Source organism: Cetorhinus maximus, chromosome 14 (assembly GCF_964194155.1).
Source record: "Cetorhinus maximus chromosome 14, sCetMax3.hap1.1, whole genome shotgun sequence".
NCBI classification, from domain to species: Eukaryota; Metazoa; Chordata; class Chondrichthyes; order Lamniformes; family Cetorhinidae; genus Cetorhinus; species Cetorhinus maximus.
In genome coordinates this window covers 25,953,852-25,974,643 of record NC_135892.1, presented here as the reverse complement: position 1 = coordinate 25,974,643, position 20,792 = coordinate 25,953,852, and the positions used below count along the sequence as shown (strand labels likewise).

General features: G+C 43.3%; 1 protein-coding gene across 3 annotated transcripts in view; it reads left to right on the top strand.

Moving 5' to 3' along the window:
* The first annotated feature begins 4,800 nt into the window (after positions 1-4,800).
* dzank1 (double zinc ribbon and ankyrin repeat domains 1) overlaps positions 4,801-20,792 on the top strand; it is a 132,762-nt gene continuing 116,770 nt past the window's right edge. For all 3 annotated transcript variants that reach the window (XM_078556713.1, XM_078556712.1, XM_078556714.1), the window contains exons 1-4: positions 4,801-4,888; positions 7,400-7,527; positions 13,176-13,329; positions 17,409-17,538. In XM_078556713.1, the coding sequence (XP_078412839.1) occupies positions 7,419-7,527; positions 13,176-13,329; positions 17,409-17,538 (393 nt within the window). In that variant the 5' untranslated portion in view covers positions 4,801-4,888; positions 7,400-7,418. The remainder of the gene's footprint in view (positions 4,889-7,399; positions 7,528-13,175; positions 13,330-17,408; positions 17,539-20,792) is intronic.

Here is a 20,792-nt window from a genome sequence, read left to right as displayed (position 1 = left end):
GTGAGTTTAGTTTGTATCTACTATGCAAATACAGCAACTTCACACCATTCAATATCCATTTCAGCGGTGAGGTAGACAGTCGTTTGATGCCATTTTCACGAAACTAAGGCTGGGATTTTCCGGTCCTGCCTGTGGCATTTGGGGTGGGGGGGGGAGGGAACAGAAAATTTGACAGACCGGCCAAAAGTCTGTTGACTTGGGGCGGGAATTTCTGGTCCTGCAGTGCGCAGGACTCGAAAATCCTAGCATAATCGTGGAGCACCACAACTCAGACAGCAACCTTTGGATTTTTGGATTTAACAGTGCATCTTCCTCCTCACCTGAAATTATTGTACCATTTGTGTAGAGCCCTACATTTTTTTTCATTATATGTCCAATTCCCTTTTGAATGTTAGTGTGCAATCTGATTCCACCACCCTTTCAGGTAATGTATTCCAGATCATAACTCTCTAAATTAAAGAAGGGGATGAAGGAGCAAAGATTTCTGGGAATAAAAATAAAGAAATCACTGAAAATAATAAGAACAACTTACATTTATATTGTGCCCTTAACATAGTGAAACATCACAAGGCACTTCACAGGTGGATTATCAGATAAAAATTGACATTCACCCATAAGTAGGTATTAGGACATGTGGTCAAAAGCTTGGTCAAAGAGGTAGGTTTTAAAGAGCTTTTTGAAGGAGATGACGCAGACAGAGGTTTAGTAAGGGAATTCCAGGTCTTAGGACCTAGACAGCTGAAGGTCCAGTCGCCAATGATTGGATAAAGGAAATCAGGGATGCACACGAGGTCAGAATTGAAGGAATGCATAATTCTCAGAAGATTGTAGGGCTGCATAAGGTTAAGTTCTCAGCATAGCTTGTTAAGACCTAAAGATCTAAAGAATGCAAACAAAACACTTGGGTTCATTTCTGGAGGAACAGAATACAAAAACAGGCAGGTATTGTTACACTTATATAGAACCTTGCTTGATGTACTCTGTGCAGTTCTGGTCTTCACACTACAAAAACGATAGTGAAGCACTGGATAAATGCAAAAAAGATTTACAAGGAGGAGAGGATTTACAAAATTAAGAGAATGCAAATATCAGAAAGATTGATTAAGTCGGGACTATATATGATGGAAAAAAAGAGGACCATGAGGAGACCTGATAAAGATCTTTAAAATTGTGCAGGGGCTGGATAACGTAGATGTGAGGAAACTTTCTGCTTGTGGGTGAGTACAGAGCAAGGGGGCATAAATATAAGGTAGCCACTAACAAATCAAATAAAGAATTTAGAGGAATTTCTTTACACTGCAAATTCTGAGAATGTGGGACTTAATGCCACATGGGGTGATTGAAGCAGGTAACATTGATAAATTTAAGGGGAGACTTGATGCGTACCTGAGGCACAATGGAATATAGGGATACGGGGACAGAGTGGGAGGAGGCTCGTGTTGAGTATAAATGTTGGCAGAGATCAGTTGGGCTGAGTGGCCTGTCTTGTGCAGTAGATTCTATGTAATTGCCATATGGAGGGAATTTCAAAGTATAAGGGGCAGGTTGGAATCTACAGTCATGGGATGCGCTTTGTTTTGAAGCTTCTCGGTATGTTTTCCTTTTGTCAGATATTAAGGTTAACAGTAATTAGAGCAAAGTACGGAATGGCACATAAGTTTTTTTTACATTACATAATGATATTTTAATCAAGTTGTTACACAAAATATTTTTATGTTGCAGTGAGAATATTTATTTTTGTTTATTCTGTTGTTGCTGATCCTTAAGAGTAGAGTGACCACAGAAAAAAAAGGAATCAAAAGAATGAACGCAGTCCTGCACTCTCCAGAACTTGTTCACAGATGCCCTTCATGTAATTGTTCCCTTCATATAAAATTATATAATTGTAGTGTTCTTTGTTTTCACTTGTTTTACGATTATATTAAAACAATATACTCTGCTCTGGAATTGAAATTCAATTAGACCTGAATACATGAGGTTGTAAATGTTTAACCAATCAGTTGCTAAAAATATTTGGGGTCTGTTTTGACTTTTGGGCAGCTGACTGGCTCTGATCGACTGCCCAAAATTGCCCTGGCAATGATGAGGTCCCTGCAATTTTGAGGCTCCAGACTCATTTAATTTTGGCAGGCAAACTGTGGCTTGCCAAACTGTTTTCCTGTACAGCTCACCGGATTAAGGTCTCAAGATCAGGCTGGGGTGATCAAAAGCAAGGCAAAGTGGGGATGGGTCCCAATGCAGCAATACCAAGATTAATTTTGGTGGCACTCCTGCTCCTCTGGAGTCCACAAAATAATTTTGGTTCCTTCGCCCATGGAATTGGTCAAACTGTACATGGAGCAGGCACCAATTGGTTCCAACCTCATTTGGCAGTTGGAATCCCATTTACGTCATAGGCCCTGTTTTCTATAGTAAAAGGGGCTTATCACTGGAAGCAGACGGGTGCTTTGGACACCAAGAGATAGGACTCTGTCAAAATGGAACTGGCAGCATTGCTGGTGTTAATGGGGCAGTTAGGCTACCATCCGCATTTGAGGCTGCTACTGCCTCCCCCAATTACAGGTGCACTCCTTCAATTCCTCAATTTACTTGTGCACTCCTCCAATTCCTGCACCTAACTGACTCACCTTCACACTTCTACATTTTTTCAAACAATACATCCCTCCTCACAGTGCACCATGTTTGTAGTCCAGTCAGAGAGCGAACTGATTTTTTAATACCCAATTGGATGATTCTGTTTAAAAACTGAATTTACATTTTTATATCCTGGAAAAGAGTTATCCGGAATTCTTGAATTTTGATTGTTTTATTTCTGTAAATACTGAAATTATTGTGCATGGAACAGTTCACAAATGTGCTGAAGCACTACGTAAGTGGCCTCTGAGCTCATTCTTGAGGGATTGGACTGCCTGCGTGTGGTCCTGAGCTGTACACACCAGAAGATCCCAATTTTGATTCCTGTCTGTGTTAAATAAACAGACCATCTGTTGAGACATTATAAAGAAGAAAGATTTATATGGCACCTTTCACAACCTCAGATTGTCCCAAGAACTTTATAGCTATTGAAGCACTTTTGAAATGCAATCACTGTTGTGCGAAACACAGCAGCCAATTTGCTCACAGCAAAGTTTCAAAAAGAGCAATGTGTTAATGACCTGATAATCTGTTTGTTGATTGAGAGATAAATATTGGCCAGGATACAGAGGATAAATTCCCTACCTTTTTCTTGCAATAATGCCATGGGATCTTTTATGTCCATCTGAGAGGGTAGACTGGGCTTTGGTTCAACATTTCATCAGAAAGATGGCAGCTCTAACAGTGCAGCACCCTCTCAGTACTACACTGGAGTGCTGGCTTTGGTTTTTGTGTACAAAACCTGAAACCCATAACCTTCTGTCAGAGGCAAGACTGCTACTGTTTGGACCACACCTCTGCAGCAGACAGTGCATTACCTTGTCAGAAATGGCATATTTTGGATAAAAAGTTTAACCCAAGCCTCATCTATCTGTTCAGGTAAATGTAATAGTGCTACAAGCTCTTTTTGAAGACTCATTGAGAATTTACCCAATGTTGTGGCCAACATTCATCCTCTCAATCAACACCACCAAAAATAAAGTACTGGTCAATCACCTCTGTTTTTTGTGGGACTTTGCTGTGCACTAATTAGCTGCCATATTTGTCTACATAACAGCAGTGACAATACTTGAAAGGTAATTAATAGGCTGTGAAGTTGAGATTTCTTGGGGTTGTGAAAAGAGTTAGATGGATACAAATCTTTCTGGATGACTGAAAGAAAAAAAGCAACAAGAATCCACTGCACTTGATACTTGTTCACAGGCTTTTGCTGGAAAGCTTGTCGATGGACACAGGTGAGGAAGGGAGGGGGGCTCGGCTATACCTTCTTAACTGATTTATCCACAATCATTCAGAAGGCTGATGTGAGGAACTGCCACCTCCTGTTTGAAGTACTGGAGAGCAGCTGGTATCCAGAAGATGTGCATCCTCAGCAAGAGTCAGCACCTTCATCAGAGGAGGCTGAAGAATAGAAATTCTGCCATAGTGCACCGAGGGACTGGGAAAGGCATAGACCCCTCGGGCTGTACGGCTCACAATGAATGTATGCATTGAATACTAATTGTATTATAATTGTATTGAAGCACCTCAGAGTGCAACCATGATGTATGTTGATACCATTGCACTGACTGTCTGTAATGACCATATTGAAATGATTGTAATATATTGAAGCACCTCATGATCCATGTGTAAAAGTTGAATCTGATTGCGCTTTTTGTGATGGTGATTTAGAAATGTTTTGTAATGTTCTTTCAGATATTTTATGAATAAATTATATTTTTCAAAAAAAAATAACCAGACCAATTGATGTGTCCTCTGCAGCTACATTAAATTTTGCAGTGTTTATGGAAAGCTTTTGAGAGTGGGGCCCTATGCTTCATCAGATTGGTGTGGGATACTGGTCATCTCTGAATCTCAGGCATTTGGTATATTCTTGACCTCTGTTGTAATATCATGTGGCCTAAGTTAGGGAAAGAACCAACGGGGTAGAATTAAATGTAAACCTTGGACAAAAGTAGAATCACTAGTTACAAAAGCCGTTCTCCCTCCCTTCCCCAGACCACACTCTTAAAGCCACTGGAGCTTCTCACCACCCTCCTCGGCCAAAACTCTGACTGCGCACGCGTTGTTTCTAGGCGCGCGGTTGCTAACGTAGCCGTAAGCGTTGATTTGATTGGTCTCGGCAGTTGCCGGGGTACAACAGCCGGCCAATTGGAGGAGCCGCAGCCGCGTGGTGCCGTTGTTGTTGGTAGCGAAGCTAAGGCGTTTGTGCAAAGCAGAAGGAGAGAGAGAGCGATACAGCTGGGACTGTCGGGTTGGGTTATTATTATAAAATATCAAATATATAATTAATTAATAATCATCGAGTTATTAATTATTTACACAGGAACGGTGTTGCAGTGATGATGTTATTGGACTAGTAATCCAGAGGCCTAGACTCATGAATCAGACATGGAGCTGAATTTTCACCCCAACATGGGGACCAGACCAGAGGCAGGCTGGCACCTAATTTCGTGCCTTCTGGCACCAGCCAGCCCCTGGCCATTTTTCTGCAGGTGGGTTTGGGGGGCAGAAGGGCTACCTGCCCATGAGTGGCGGGTAGCCGATTTAAGGTAAGTGAAAGGCCAATTATCAGAGGCTGAGGGGAATTTTCCAGCTGGCTTACGGCCCTGCCATCACCCCTTCCTCCCTCCCGGTGTTGTCAGGAACAGGCCAGCTGCCTGGAGGCAGCCTCCCAGTGGTGAACCCCATGGGGAGGGTGGCGGGCTGTGTAATGTTCCAAGCAGACTTTGTGGCCCTTCCTGCTAAACAGGTCATAGACCACCCAGCAGCTGTGGCCTTTTTTTTAGTTGAAGATGTTAAAAGTTACTGAAAACTTGCCTCAATATAGGGGCACCTTCTCCCTTACCTTCAATGGCAGGCTGCAACCCCTTCCATGTTGGAGGGTTGAGAGCCCACCCGTCATCCTTGGTTGGACAGCGTGTACCCTCTAGCTACTGATTAGCCAGTTCATGAAAAATCACTGCATGGTGACTGCTCCTGATGCGGTGTGGGGTCAGGACTCCCATTTGACACTAATGTCAGGGTCCCAACCTAAAACCCTTCCCTTGAGTTCACACCTCACCAGGGCAGGTATTTAAATTCAGTTAATTAAATAAATCTGGAGTAATAAACTAGTCTCGGTAATGGTGACAATGGAACTATTGGATTACCATATAAACCCATCTGGCTTGCTAATGTCTTTACTACTAGGGAAAGAAGTCTGCTGTCCTTACACCGAATCTAGTCTATATGTGAGCCTAGACACACAAATATGGTTGACTTTTAATTGCCCTCTGAAATGGCCTAGTAAGCCACTCAGTTACACATGAACATACAAATTAGGAGCAGGAGTAGGCCACCCGGCCTCTCAAGACTGCTCTGCCAATCAATAAGATCATGGCTGATCTGATTTTAACCTTATATCCCTGCCTAACCCCAATAACCCTTCACACCCTCGCCCCACCCCGGCTTATCAAGAATCTTTCCACCTCTGCCTTAAAGATATTCAAGGACTCTGCCTCAACCACCGTTTGAGGAAGAGAATTCCCATAATCCTCTGAAAGAAATTTTTTTTCCTTATCTCTGTCCTAAATGGGTGACCCCTTATTTTGAGACTGACCCTAAGTCCTAGATTCTCCCACAAGAGGAAACATCCTTTCCACATTCACCCTGTCAAGTCCCCTCAGGATCTTATATGTTTCAATCAAGTCACCTCTTACTCTTCTAAACTCCAGCTGATACAAGCTTAGCCTGTCCAGCCTTTCCTCATAAGATAACACACCCATTCCAGGTATTAATCTAGTCAACCTTCTCTGGATTGCTTCTAATACATTTACATCTTTCCTTAAATAAGGAGACCAATACTGTCTACAGTACTCCAGATGTGGTCTCACCAATGCCCTGTATAACTGAAGCATAACCTCCATACTCTTGCATTCAATGATCCTTGCAATAAACAACATAAATAACATTCTATTAGCTTTGCTAATTATTTGCTGCACCTGCATTCTAACCTTTCGAGATTCAGTTCTCAAGAGGATAGCTCACTATCACCTTCTGAAGGGCAATGAAGGATGGACAATAAATGTTGACGTACTCACGTCCTGAGAATTAATAAGAAAAATCAATAGTGTTATTAGCAATCACTTAGTTGTAAATAATTCTGTTATTGATAATCTTTGGGGTTATTGATGATTGTTGAGTTATTAATTCATTGAAGTTATTCATAATCAACATAGTTACTGATAATCACTATTATTAATATTGGAGTTAATAATAGTCCTTGGGTCATTAAAATTATTTATAGTATTAATTATTGAGTTAATTATAATTTGTGTTAAAAGTACTCATTGGGATCCTAACAATAGCTTGGTTTATTATTAATAATCAGTATTATTTCTAATCATTGGGTTATGAATAATCACTGGTGTTATTGGGGTAATGAGTAACCAATAGGTTTATTATATATAATTATTGTAATAATTATGAAACTGGATTATTAATAGTTAAGTAAATGATTATTAATAGCCTAACTGGTTGTAAATTATTGGGATTATTTACAATGTTGGGTTTATTGTTCATAGGTTTAATTATTTGAGTTTCAGGATTTGTTTGTGAGACTGTCATGTTGCCATTAACAGCTTCCTACGTGACCTTGTCCTCTCCTCAGGCTATGTTCCCTTAAACTTGGCTTTCTGACTGAAAATAATTATGGTGGTGTCACTGACTCTTATTCGGCAGATTCATTCTCCTGTCAAATTATGTCTCCGGTTTCTCCCTGTAGGTGGTTCCCCTCTGGAGGAATGACGGCCGGATCCATTGCAGTCCCACAAATCATCCCGCTTAGGGTTCCTCTCCCTGGCAAACCCAAGAGTGAAATCGATACCAACACTCTTATTGGAATCAAGTCGGGTAAGAAAAAGGCTGGTTATTTGACTACATGAAATGATTCTAATGTTGTGAATGTTTGAGGAGAAACTTCAGTAGTCTAACCAAGGGAATATACTTGCCTCCGGACGCAAAAGACACTACTTCTTTAGTCAATCTCTTTGAGCTCCTCCAGCCCTAAAATCATTATATCTCATTAGCCTTTTGCAGCTCCCCAGTTTTCATCACTGCACCAATAACGGCTGCGTCTTCAGCTGCCTGGGCCATAAGCTCTGGAATTCCCTCATTATTCTCTCTGCCTCAGCACTGAAGAAGAGTTATATGGTCTCAAAACGTTATCTTTGTTTCTCTTTCCACAGATGCTGCCAGATCTGCTGAGTTTTTTTCAGCATTTTCTGTTTTTATCTCGGCCTCTCTTTCCTCCTTTAAGACCTCCCTTAAAACTTGTAAGATTTCGGGGTTCGGGGCCACAGATAAATAAATAGGCAGTCGACTAGTCAGAAGTAATTTTGAGATAGTTTATTAAGAAACAAAAGTTTAGATATGATACATTAATTAGTTAGACAGGAAAAAAAGTATACAATCCATAACAGTTCAGAGCAGTTTACTGATCCCAGAGGGCGGACAAACGGTTGGCACAGAGTGTATTGATCTCATCCTCCTCCTCCATTCTGAAGGCAACTACCGACAAGCCCTGCAACCTCAGGACCTCACAAGGACCTCGCCAACGCCTCTCACCAAGACCTCACCAGTATATGACCCCCACCGGGGCATGGTCCCTGTGCCTGAGCACTTGTTAATACACCCTTCATCTTGGGGCTGGTAGCTTACCCAGTGTCAATCACCTATTCAAACTATTCTGACCAATGGACACAGCACAGGTACTCAAAACGTCAGGGTGGTTATTTCCCCCCCACCCCACTATGCATCAGTCTGCTCGAGGTCAACTTTTTAGTTTACATCATGCTGAGGGTCATATCCTGGCCCTTTCTAAACACTTGCATAGATAAGGGGATTCACAAGGCGCCATCCTAACAGCTCAGGAATGTCAACATGGCAGCCTGAACTAAGACTGTTTAGTGGTCAAAGTGTTTAAAAACCCTTTTTCCAGAGAGAGAATCAATGCTGTTTAGAAAATCCTATAAAGGTTCTATACAATACAGAAAATACCTATTTATTCAAGACCCCAATTTCTTACAAACCTATCTATTTGACCCAAATTTTGGTCAAGGGTCCTGATATCTCGCACTTTGGCTTGGTGTCAAATTTTGTCTGATTATGCTTCTGTGAAGTGCCTTCAAATATTTTACGGCATTATAGACATAGAATAGTACAGCATAGAAACAGTCCATTCAACCCATAAATCATGCACCGGCTCTTTCATAGAGTAATCCAATTAATTCCACTCCCCTCCAATTTTTTTTCTCTTTTAAGTATTTATGCAATTTCCTTTTACAGGCTACTATTAAATCTTTATCTGCGCCCTATCATGCTGTGAATTCCAAATCCTAACCACTTGTTAAGTAAAAAATGTTTACCTCATGTCTGGTTCTTTTGCAAGTCAACTTAAATCTGTGCCTTCTGGTTATCAACCCTTCAGCAATTGGAAAACCTTTATTTTTATTTACTCTTGTCCAAACCCTTTATGATTGTAAATAACTCCTACAAATATCCGCTTAGCTTTCTCTGCTTCAAGAGCAACCTGTACCTCTCCAGTCTGTAACTGTAGTGCCTCATCCCTCGAACCATTCAAGTTAATCTCTTCTGTCCCGTTTCCAAACTCTTTACTTCCTTCCAAAATGTGGTGCTCAGAATTGGACAGAAAACTCCAGTTTGGGGTGAACTGGTGTTTCACATAGGTTCAGCATAACTTCCTGGCTTTTGTACTTTATGGGTGAGATTTTAACTCATTCAAAACTCACTCACTTGCACAGGGTTAAAATTGTGCCCTATATCTTTATTTATAAAGCCCAGGAACCCATGTACTTTATTAATTTGTTTTTATATTGTCCTGCACCTTCAAAGATTTATGCAAAAGCACCCACTGGTCTCTCTCCTCTTGCACTGCTTTTAAAGTTGTGCCGTTTGGCATTTATTGCCTCTCCTCATTCTTCCTACTAAAATGTATCTCCTTACACTTTTCCATATTGAACTTTACCTGTCACTTGTCCACCCATTCCACCAGCCAGCCTACGTCCTCACTGTTTACTACATTTCTGACTTTCATGTCTTCTGCAGATTTTGAACTTATTCCTTGTACCCCCAGGTCCAATCATTAAGGTATATCAAAGACAGCAGTGGTCCAAGTACTGACCATTGGGGAACTCCACTGTATACCTTCCTCCAGTTCAAAAAACAGCCATTCACCATAACTCCTTGTTTTCTATCCTTTAGCTTTTTTTTGGATCCGTGCTACAACTGGCCCTTTGATCCCATGGGCTTCAATTTTGCTAACTAGCTTCATATGTGTTACTTGATCAAACATCAGCTGCTCTACCCTCACCCATCCTCTCTGTTACCGCGTCAAAAAAATCAAGGGGGTTAGTCAAACACAATTTGCCTTTAAGAAACCTGTGTTGGCTTTGCTTTATCAGTGCATGCTTGCCCAATATAAATCTAAATTGTTGTTATCTTATGCCATTTCTGAATGCAAACTGCAGTTGGTGACAAAGATTAATAGCTAGTGATGGTTGCATTGTCTGTGCAGGTCAACAGTTTCATTTCTGTCTTGCATGTTCACATATGTTCCACTAACAATGCTCATTAGTTGCCCACAGAAATGTAAACATGAATATTTATTAAACAAGGTGTCAGCTGTGGTTCAGTGGTAAAATTCTCACCCCTGAGTCACAGGGTTATGCATTCATATTTATGGTGTGGGGCACTCCACTGGATTGCCAACACAAAATTGAGGTGCCATCTTTCAGATGAGGTGTTAAACCCCTTCAAACCTATTGGGATGTAAAAGATCCCATGCCACTGTTTTGAAGAAGAATGGGGGAGTTCTCTTGGCCCATATTTATCGCTCAACCAACCCCTAAAAAAAATAGTTGATCTGGCCATTATCATACCACTGTTTATGAGATCTTCCTATAAGTAAATTAGCTGCCCAGTTTCCTACATTACAACAGTGATTCCACTTCAAAAAGTATTCAATTGACTGTAAAGTGGGAAGTTCTGAGGTTGTGAAAGTCGTTGTTTAAATACAAGTCTTTTAAACTTTTAATACTATCTGCCCTAGCAAATATACTCTAACACTGGCATAGGAACCAAAATACAAAACAGAACTGAATCAGAGGGAACTGTCTCATTTTAGTTGTCACTTGCAAATTTTAATTTGCAGTTCATAAAAGGGAAATCAACAACAAATAAATCTCTCTAAGTCATCGCCTCTGCTTTGCTCAATTGATAGCTTTCTCGCCTCTTAGCTGAAAGAGCATGTTTTCAAGATCAGCAGTAGGCATTGAGCATGTAACCTCAACTGGTACTTCAGTGTCATACCGAGAGTCCTGCCATTGGGGTGCCATCCATTATGTGAGACATTAAGTTGAGGTCTGACTGTCTTAGTGGGCGTTTGCAATCCGTTGACACTATTCAAAGATAAGTCGGGAGTTAACCTGGTGCTGGCCAATACTCTTATTGTCAATCAAAACAACAGAAAATGAACAGATTAGTCAATTATTTAATCTCATTTGCTGTTTATGAGAACTTGTCCTATGCAAAATGTCTGCTATAATTATTCACCTAACAACAGTGATTTCACTTGGAAAAAATAAAGAAAAACTTGCATTTATTTGCCTTTCATAATATCAGGAAATGCTAGTGTTTCATAGCCAATGAAATAGTTTTGAAGTGTCATCTCTGTCGTAATAGAAGAAATAAATACAGCAGCCATTTTGCACAAGCAAGGTCCCTGAAATAAGGTGGAGGATGGTGGTGTAGTGGTAACGTCACTGGACTAGTAATCCAGAGCTCCATGCTCTGGGGACATGGGTTCAAATCCCAAATGGCAGGTGGTGTAATTTAAATTCAATTAATAAATCTGGAATATAAAGCTAGTCTTATTAATGGTGACCATGACAGCCATCATTGATTGTTGTAAAAACCCATCTGGTTCACAAATGTCCTATAAGGAAGGAAATGTGCCATCCTTACCTCGTCTGGCCAAAATGTAACTCCAGACCCACAGGAATGTGGTTGACTATTAACTGCCCCCTGATGGCCTAGCAAGCCACTCAGTTCAAGGGCAATTAGGGATGAGCAACAAATGCTAGCCTTGCCCATGACGCTGACATCCCATGAAAGAATAAAAAAAAGGATAATGACCAGATAATTTGTTTTCTTTTGGTGTTCTTGATTGAGGAATAACCATTGACTGGGAGAACTGTACTGCTCTTCTTCAAAGTAGCACCATGTGATCTTTTACATCCACCTAAGAGTGCAGGCAGGGCCATGGTTTAACATCTCATCTGAAAGACAGACCTCTGACAATGCAGCACTCACCCGGTACTGCATTGGGTTTTGTGCTCAAGTTTCTGGAGCGGGACTTGAATTCACAACTTTCTGACTGAATGTAAGAGTGTTCCCCACTGAGCCATAGATGGCACTGAAAAAAGTACTTTTTGGCACTAGTCATGTTTTCATTTCCTCACTGTGCAATGTATGAAAGGGACAGTTTCCACGCATGGAGATGAGGCGATGTGTCCGTTTAGGGCTGGTTTCTGGCTCCAAAATATAAATGGTACTAATAAAATCAGACCACAGAATAACATTCAAAACAAGAGCTTCACCACTCAACATATTATATTCCATTTGAGGTAAAGTGGATTAGATTTTTTAAAAAATTAAATCGGTGTACGCAGGCATGTTGACATGTGCAAAAAGTATTAATTCAGAGGCAGGAATGTTGCTTTCAGATATTATTGAATTTCAGCCAATATGCATACATTTAAATGCTTCTTTATATACAGGAAACAGCAGATCGAATTACTCTGAATAGATCAGTGTGAGCAGCTTACTTTCTATGAAATAAGCACCTGCAAGGAAAGGTCAACCAGCACAGCTGTTTAGGCTTTAAACCATGTTATCCATACCCATTGTAATGATGCAGTTCTAGCACTTCACCATTGTTAAAGGGAAGTTGTTTCCATGGTGATAAGCCCACCACTTGTTTGTACTCAGGGTTGCCTTGCCCTTCCAACCAGTCAGCCTGTCCCGGCTTTATGAAAGAGCAATCCCCCGCTCTTTCAACATAGTTCTGCAATTTTTCCCCCTTAGAGAATTATTCCAATTCCCTTTGGAACATTACTATTGAATCTGCTTCTGCGACATTTTCAAGCAGCGCATTCCAGATCAGAATAACTTGCTGTATAAATACAATTCTCCTCATCTCACCGTTGGATTGTTTGTCAATTATCTTTAATCTGTGCCTTCCGGCTACTGACACTTCTGCCAGTGGGAACAGTTTCTCCTTATTTATTGTATCAAAACCCTTCAGATTTTGAACATCGCTATTAAATCTCCCCTTAACCTGCTCTAAGGTGAACAATCCCATCTTCCCTACTCTTCATATAAGTGGAAGATGATTAGAAGCAGAACATCTTATGGGGATTGGTTTCTAACAAAGGCAAGCTCCTTGATGACATTTTTATTTTATTCTTTCTCTTTGACAGACACCCCTGATGTGGATATTTACTACACACTAAATGGCAGCAGACCTCAATTCTTGAAGAAACCAAGTTGTGGGGAGAGCTCCACCCTAAAGTACAAGAAACCATTCACATTGCAGGCAGGCAAAGGGACTATTAAAGCTTTGGCTGTTTCTAGGTAAACCTCCCAAATGTCTGTACAAGAAAAAAAATCCATTTGAGAGTATTTTTTACTGGTCAAAAAAAAAAATCAGAGATTCATACAGCCCAAAACAGGGCATCTGGCCCAGCGTGCCTGTGCTGGCTGTTTATAAGAGCTTTCAAATTAATCTACCTCTCCTGCTCTTTCCACTTGGCCTATAACCTTTTCCTTTTGAAGTATGTATCCAATTTATTTTTCAAAATTATTATTGAATCAGCATCCACCACCCTTTCAGTCAGTGTATTCCAGATCATAGCAATTCATTGCAGAAAAACATTCTCCTCATTCCCCGCTGCAATTATTTCCCTCTGGTTTCTTCTGGTTACATATCCTCCTGCCAGTGGGAATGGTTTCTCACTATTTACCATGTCAAAACCTTTCAGAATTTTGAACACCTTTATTAAATTTCCCCAACCATTTCTGCTCTCTCTAAGGAGAACTATCCCAGCTTCTCTAGTCTTTTTATGTAACTGAAGCCCCCCATTCCAAGTACCTTTCTAGTAAATCTCCTCTGCACCCTCTCCAAGGCCTTGACATCTTTCCTAAAATACGGTGCTCACAATGGGATTCCAGCTGAGGCTTAACCAGTTATTTATAAAGTCTTAGGGAGGAATCTCCCCCCTGCCCGTCTGCCCTCCCACCCCTGCCATCAGCAGGAATCGTGACAGAAGATATGGTGGGAAACGAAAAATTAGTTTCCCGACGTCAGGAAACTAGGTCGGGATCGTCCCCTCCTGACGTTCGTGGTGTGTCGGGTCGCCACCTGAAGCTTAGCGGGAGCCCACTTTGCATCTCATGCATGCTCATTAAAAGCACAACAGACTGGAATCGTGTGTCCCAGTCAAATCTTCCACCCCGCCAGCAGGAATTCGCACCATTCTGAAACCCGACTGGACATTTGTGGCGTGCACCCAGCAAGGGAGAATTTTAAAGCTCTTGCCTGGAGTTGAAGCTGGCTTCACCACTGAAGCTGGCTGCAAGTATGGTGCGTACAGAAAACACAAAGTTGGGAGGGGGTGGTGGGTGCAAGACACAAAGGTGGAGAATGGTGGGTGCAAGACATGAAGGTGGGGGGATGGTGGGTACATGACATGGTGGGGGGTAGTGGGTGCAAAACACGAAGGTGGGGGCATGGTGGGTGCAAGACATGAAGAGGGGCTGCAGAGGAGAAGGGGGGTGCTGAAGAAAAGAAGGGAAGGGCAGAGGAGAAGAAGGGTGGGGTAGGTGTCTGGATGAGAACAAGAGGGGTAAGGAAGGCATGAAGTGGGGGGGAAAGACGGCATGAGTGGGAAAGGCAAGGGAAGGGAGGTGGGGTGCGACCAGAGTGCTTCAGAGGGACGGTTCAGTTGCGTCGATGTTGAGATCCTGGGATGTTAGAACTGGGGTTGTTGGTGATTTGAGGAGATGGTAACTGTGAGAAGGGGAAGTGGGATGTGTTAGGATGGGAGGGTCAGGGTCTTGGTATGGCGGGTATAGTTCTCATCTGGGGTGTGATTGAGGGGGACAAGGATGGTAACATGCGTCACAGGAATGGGGAGGATCAGGGTGGGCATAGGAACTGTGACTGGGGTGGGCTCAATGGGGAGGGAAGTCATGGCCAAATTGACCATGATAGGGCCCAGGGTGATGGGGGGAGATTCAAAGCTTATCGAGGGGAGAGTGAAGGTGACATTTGCAGGGTCGATGGTGATGTGTGAATGTTGGTAAATGACGGGGAGCGTAAAAGGTGGTGGAGACAGTTTGAAATGAAGCATGCACCATCCTGAGACAGAGCCAGCTCCAGACCAAGGCATTGCCCTCGATGTCCAAGTGCAAAATATCTCTGGGTGGTGCGGGGCCTGCTCAAATGGGTGGAGTTAAAGGTCAGCACAACTGTACAACTAAGAGGAAACCCTAATAAACATGTGGAGACTGAGAAATTTCTGTTTGCTATTCCTCATCATTTGGCGAAGGCCACATGGCAGCCGGTCTGCCCCAGAGGGCTCTCACGATAACAAGATTCCAGCAAGGTGTAGAGCTGCCGTTCACTCTTAGCCATTGGCTATTTGCTCCTGGAGGAGTTAGGAAGAAGGAGGTAAGGGAGGGAGGGGAATGGCAGCCAAGTCGCGACTGCAAACCTCCATCCTCCCTGGGGAATGGACCTGCCTGACAAGGGCCCTAGATATATGACCCACCAAGGCATGTGTCTCTGGGCTGGTGGAGGGTGTAGGTGAATGCTGTGACAGCTGTACAGTTGAGAAGTCGTCCTCTTCCAAGGTCTCCTGTGGGCTGGGGCTGACTTCAGATGCTGAGGCTGGCCTCACCCTCTTCCTGCTGGCACCTAGAATGGAGGGAGGAGAGAATGATTGACTGACTAGGCTGGCTCAGACTTGGCACTCATCAATCGCCTTGATGTTCCAAGGTTGTCTGGATTATTCATGTTTCCTCACTAGATGGTTGGGAGTGGCTGACCTAGCCCTCGGCCTCTCCTGCCAGTTCTGCATCCTGCTGCTCAAATTATGTGAGGTTTCTCAGCTCCGGCATTCCACCTCCCATCTTCTCTCCTGATGTAGGCTATGTTCCGTATAAAGACAGGTAGATTGAGTCTGAGCACGTTAGATGAAAGAGCAGGTCAGAGACTGGGATTTCTGTGGCTACTAACTCACCTCTTGACTCTCCAAAGCCTAAGCACTACCTATAAGATATAAGTTAGGAATGTGATGGAATACTCTCTACTTGCTTGGATGAGTGCAGCTCAAAGAACACTGAAGAGCTGGGCACCATCCAGGACCAAACAGCCTACTTGATTGGCACCCCATTCACCACCTTAACATCTACTCCCGCCATCACCGACACACAGTGGCAGCCATGTGTACCATCGTCAAGATGCACTGCAGCAACTCACCGGCTCCTTTGATAGCACCTTCCAAAGCCGCTACCTGTACCACCTAGAAGGACAAGGGCAGCAGGTGCATGGGAACATCACCGCCTGCAAGTTCCCCTCCAAGCCACACACCATCCTGACTTGGAACTGCATGGCTGTTGCTTCACTTTCACTGGGTCAAAATCCTGGAAGTCCCTCCCTAACAGCACTGTAGGTGTCTCCACACCAAATGGACTGCAGCGGTTCAATAAGGCAGCTCACCACCACCTTCTCAAGGGCGATTAGGCATGGACAACAAAAATGCTGGCTTAGCCACGTCCCATGACAGAATACTAGAAGTTCAGTGCTGACGTAAGTTTGGAGTGAGTAGAAGTTTGACTTACCCAAGTGAAGCAGATGAGATCATTGCACTGCAGGACGGTCCTCCTTTGGAGCACACAGGCACCGACTGCCCTGGCAATCCCCTCCCAGGCTACCATGGTCAGACAGGAGAGCCTCCTGTGGCCATCCCTTGGAAAGAAGACCTACCACCTTTCCTTGACAGCCAAGAGGAGAGTTTCCAGGGAGACATCACTGAACTGGGGGCGAAAGCTTGTTGTCTTCTTTCATGGTCTCCAAAGGCCCTGGAACAGTGAGTGAATGGCTGTCTGGGTGTCTTTTAAATATGGCGCCTGGACACGACATCGGGGGCAGCCAACTCCCTGCCTGAGCATGCCACGAAATTCTATGTGAACCTTGTGGCTACATAATTAATTAGCTAAACATTGCGTGATTTGGTGGGTTTACCCGCTACCCACTGTGGCCGGCGTCCCTCCGACTTCCTGTCCCCGTCATGGGACTTAGTCCTGGAGTGGAAGATTCTGCTCCTAGTGTAACTTCCTTGATTATGTATTCTGCCTCTATTTATAAAGTCCAGGATCCTGTATGCACTTTTAACCTTTCTCAACTTGTCCTGTCACATTCAAAGATCTGTATTTGGAAACTCCCACACCTCCCTGTGCATCCTTTTTGAAATTGTATAGTTTTGTTTATATTGCTTCTCCTCATCCTATCAAAATGTATTATTTTACACTCCTCTGCATTAAATTACATCTGCCGTGTGTCTGTTCTCCTGAAGTCTGGTTCTATGCTTTTCACAGCATACTACTTTTCTAAGTTTTGTGTCATCTGCAAAATTTCTGTTGACTATTAGAGATGGCCGAGAGAGTGGTGTGGTGACCAAGGTGTTTCTTGTGGAGTATGTACAGCCCAATACAGCGGAAGTATTGGAAGATGATGATCAGAATTTCCTGCAAGATTATGCAAAGGAGCTTTCCAGACAGGTGAGTGGGTGTAGAAGTGTACGGTAGGTAGGTTGCATGTTCCAAGTGCTGGAGTGAGAGTTGGGTATTCCTGAACAGGTTCATAGAAATTAATTGATTTTTTGTGGGAATCAAAGAATAAATTGTGAGAGACTCTTCTAATGTTGGCTCCCTGTTTGTCCACATCCTTAATGTAATGGTGAGGGCAATACACAGAAAGCTGTATAATTACTAAATCTAACAGCCTGTAATATCAGAACATAGGAACAGAAATAGGCCATTCAGTCCCTTGAATCTGTTCCACTATTCTGTAAGGTCATGGCTGAGCTGTGTCTCAACTCCATTTCCCTGCCTTACTGAACAAGAATCTGTTGATAGTCTTGAAAATTTCAATTGATCCAATATCATCAGCCTTTTGGGGGAAAATTCCTCTGCCCCTTGTGTGGAAAAAGACTAACAATTCCAACAGCTTTAATAATGGAGATCGTAGAAAGAGAGTTAAGCATGGAAAATATCAATTTTTTTAAGTTGAATCCAGAAGATTTAATCAAATGATCAGTTCAACCAAAACATAAACACTCTGTATACAACGCTGATTTGATTTCTGTAATGTGTTTCTGAGATTAGGTAGGTATGTGTGTGCAGTATTAACAGCAGATTAGGAACACGGTGGAGCAAAGTAGACTGATCTTTACTTGAGCTTATTCCACAATTTAATGAGATCACAGTTGATCTGTGTCCTAACTCTACTCGCTGTGGCTCGACGTCCATTAATACTCTTGACTAGCAAAAATTTATTGATTTCGGACTTAAAATGATTACCATATATAATTGTGTAAAAGTCGAGTTTTTGAAACCAAATTTATAGGCAAAAATTAAAGGGTCAGCTTATACACGAGTAATATTTTCGAAGTGTTGAAATCCATGCATGTTTTTGGGTATGACAAGGGGGAAACCACACTCATTGCCATATTCCAATTTAAGCTAAAAACTACAAAATATTTACAAGGTTGAAGATTCATTGAGGTCCCAAACTCTCTGCTCATCAATGCTTATGTTTTGATGGTGGCTGTACAATGCTTATTTGCTACCCTCCCATTTCCAGTGTGGAAGTGCTGATAATGACACTGTCTCAATGGTTACATGTGCGTCAGACACCAGGGTTGACGGAATGTGCGTGACCCGATCGGTGCCATTTTGGAAAGAAGTGAAGCAGCGAGAGAGTCTGGCAGGATAGCGGCGAGATAAAGAGTGTCTGGCAGGCAAGCAGCGAGATAGAGAGAGTCTGGCAGGATAGTGGCGGGATAGAGAGAGTCTGGCAGGTTAGCGGTGAGAGAGAGAGAGTGTGTCGGGCAGGGAAGCAGCAAGCGAGGAACAGTCGGGCAGGAAAACGGTGAGACAGAGAGTGGCAGGGAAGCGACGAGAGAGTAAGAAAGAGTCTGGCAGGAATGCAACGATAGAGTCAGGCAGGAAAGCGGCAAGAGAGTGAGAGAATCGGGCAGGAAAGCGGCAAGAGAGAGAGTTGGGCAGGAAAGCGGCGAGAGAGAAAGTCAGTGAGAGAGATAGAGTCTGGCAGAAAAGTGGTGAGGAGAGAAAGAGTCTGGCAGGGAAGCGCTGAACGAGAGAGGCAGAGAAGCGGCAAGAGAGAGAATCTGACGAAAGCGTCGAGAGGGAGAGAGTCAGCAAGAGGGAGAGAATTGGCCTGCGGAAGAGGCGGCGAGCGGGTGCTAAGTAGGAAGGGTTCGGATTTTTTGACCAAAAGTTGGGCATCGACATTTTTAAAATTCATTCACGGGATGTGTGTGTCACTGACTAGCCTAGAATTTATTGCCCATCCCTAATTGCCCTTGAGAAGGTGGTGCTGAGCTGCCTTCTTGAACCGCTCCAGTCTCTATGGTGTTGGTACACCCACAGTGCTGATAGGGAGGGAGTTCCAGGATTTTGACCCAGAGACAGTCAAGGATCGGCGATATATTTCCAAGTCAGGATGGCGAGTGCCTTGGAGGGGACCTTCCAGGTGGTGGTGTTCCCATGTATCTGCTGCCCTCGTCCTTCTAGATGGTAGTGTTCGTGGGTTTGGAGGGTGCTGCCTAAGGAGCCTTGGTGAGCTTCTGCAGTGCATCTTGCAGATGTACATACTGCTGCCACTGTTCGTTGGTGGTAGAGGGAGTAACTGTTTGTGGAAGGGGTGCCGATCAAGTGGGCTGCTTTTTCTTGGAAGGTGTCAAGCTTCTTGAATGTTGTTGGAGCTGCACTCATCCAGTTAAGTGGGGAGTATTCCATCACATTCCTGACATGTGCCCTGTAGATGGTGGACAAGCTTTGGGGAGACTGGAAGTGAGTTACTCGTCGAAGCAGTCCATGTCCAAATGCAGCAAGACCTGGATGATATCCAGGCTAGGGCTGACAAGTGGCAAATAACATTCGCGTCACACAAGCGCCAGGCAATGACCATCTCCAGCAAGAGAGAATCTAACCATCTAACCATAACTTGATGTTCAATGGCATTACTATCACTGAATCCCCCACTATCAACATCCTGGGGGTTACCATTGACCAGAAATTGAACTGGACTAGCCATTTAAATACTGTGGTTACAAGAGCAAGTTTGAGGCTAGGAATTGTGCGATGAGTAACTCACCTGCTGACTTTCCAATGCCTGACCACCATCTACAAGGCACAAGTAAGGAGTGTGATGGAATACTCCCCACTTGCCTGGATGAGTGCAGCTATCACAACACTCAAGAAGCTTGACACTGTCCAGGACAAAGCAGCCGGCTTGATTGGCACCCCTTCCACAAACATTCACTCCCACCGACGCACAGTAGCAGCAGTGTGTACCATCTACAAGATGCACTGCAGGAATTCACCAAGGCTCCTTCGACAGCACCTTCCAAACCCACAACCACTAGCATCTAGAAGGTCAAGGGCAGCAAATAGATGGGAACACCACCACCTAGAAGTTTCCCTCCAAGTCACTCACCATTCTGACTTGGAAGTATATCGCCATTCCTTCACTGCCGCTGGGTCAAAATCCTGGAACTGCCTCCCTAACAGCATTGTGGATGTACCTACACAACTTGGACTGTAGCAGTTCAAGAAGCCAGCTCAGCACCACCTTCTCAAGGGCAACTAGGGATTGACAATAAATGCTGGCCCAACCAGCGAAGCCCACATCCCGTGAATGAATAAAAAAAAAGGATTCCTAGCCTTTGACCTGCTTTTGTAGCTACCGTATTTATATGGCTAGTCTAGTTCAGTTTCTGGGTATTGGT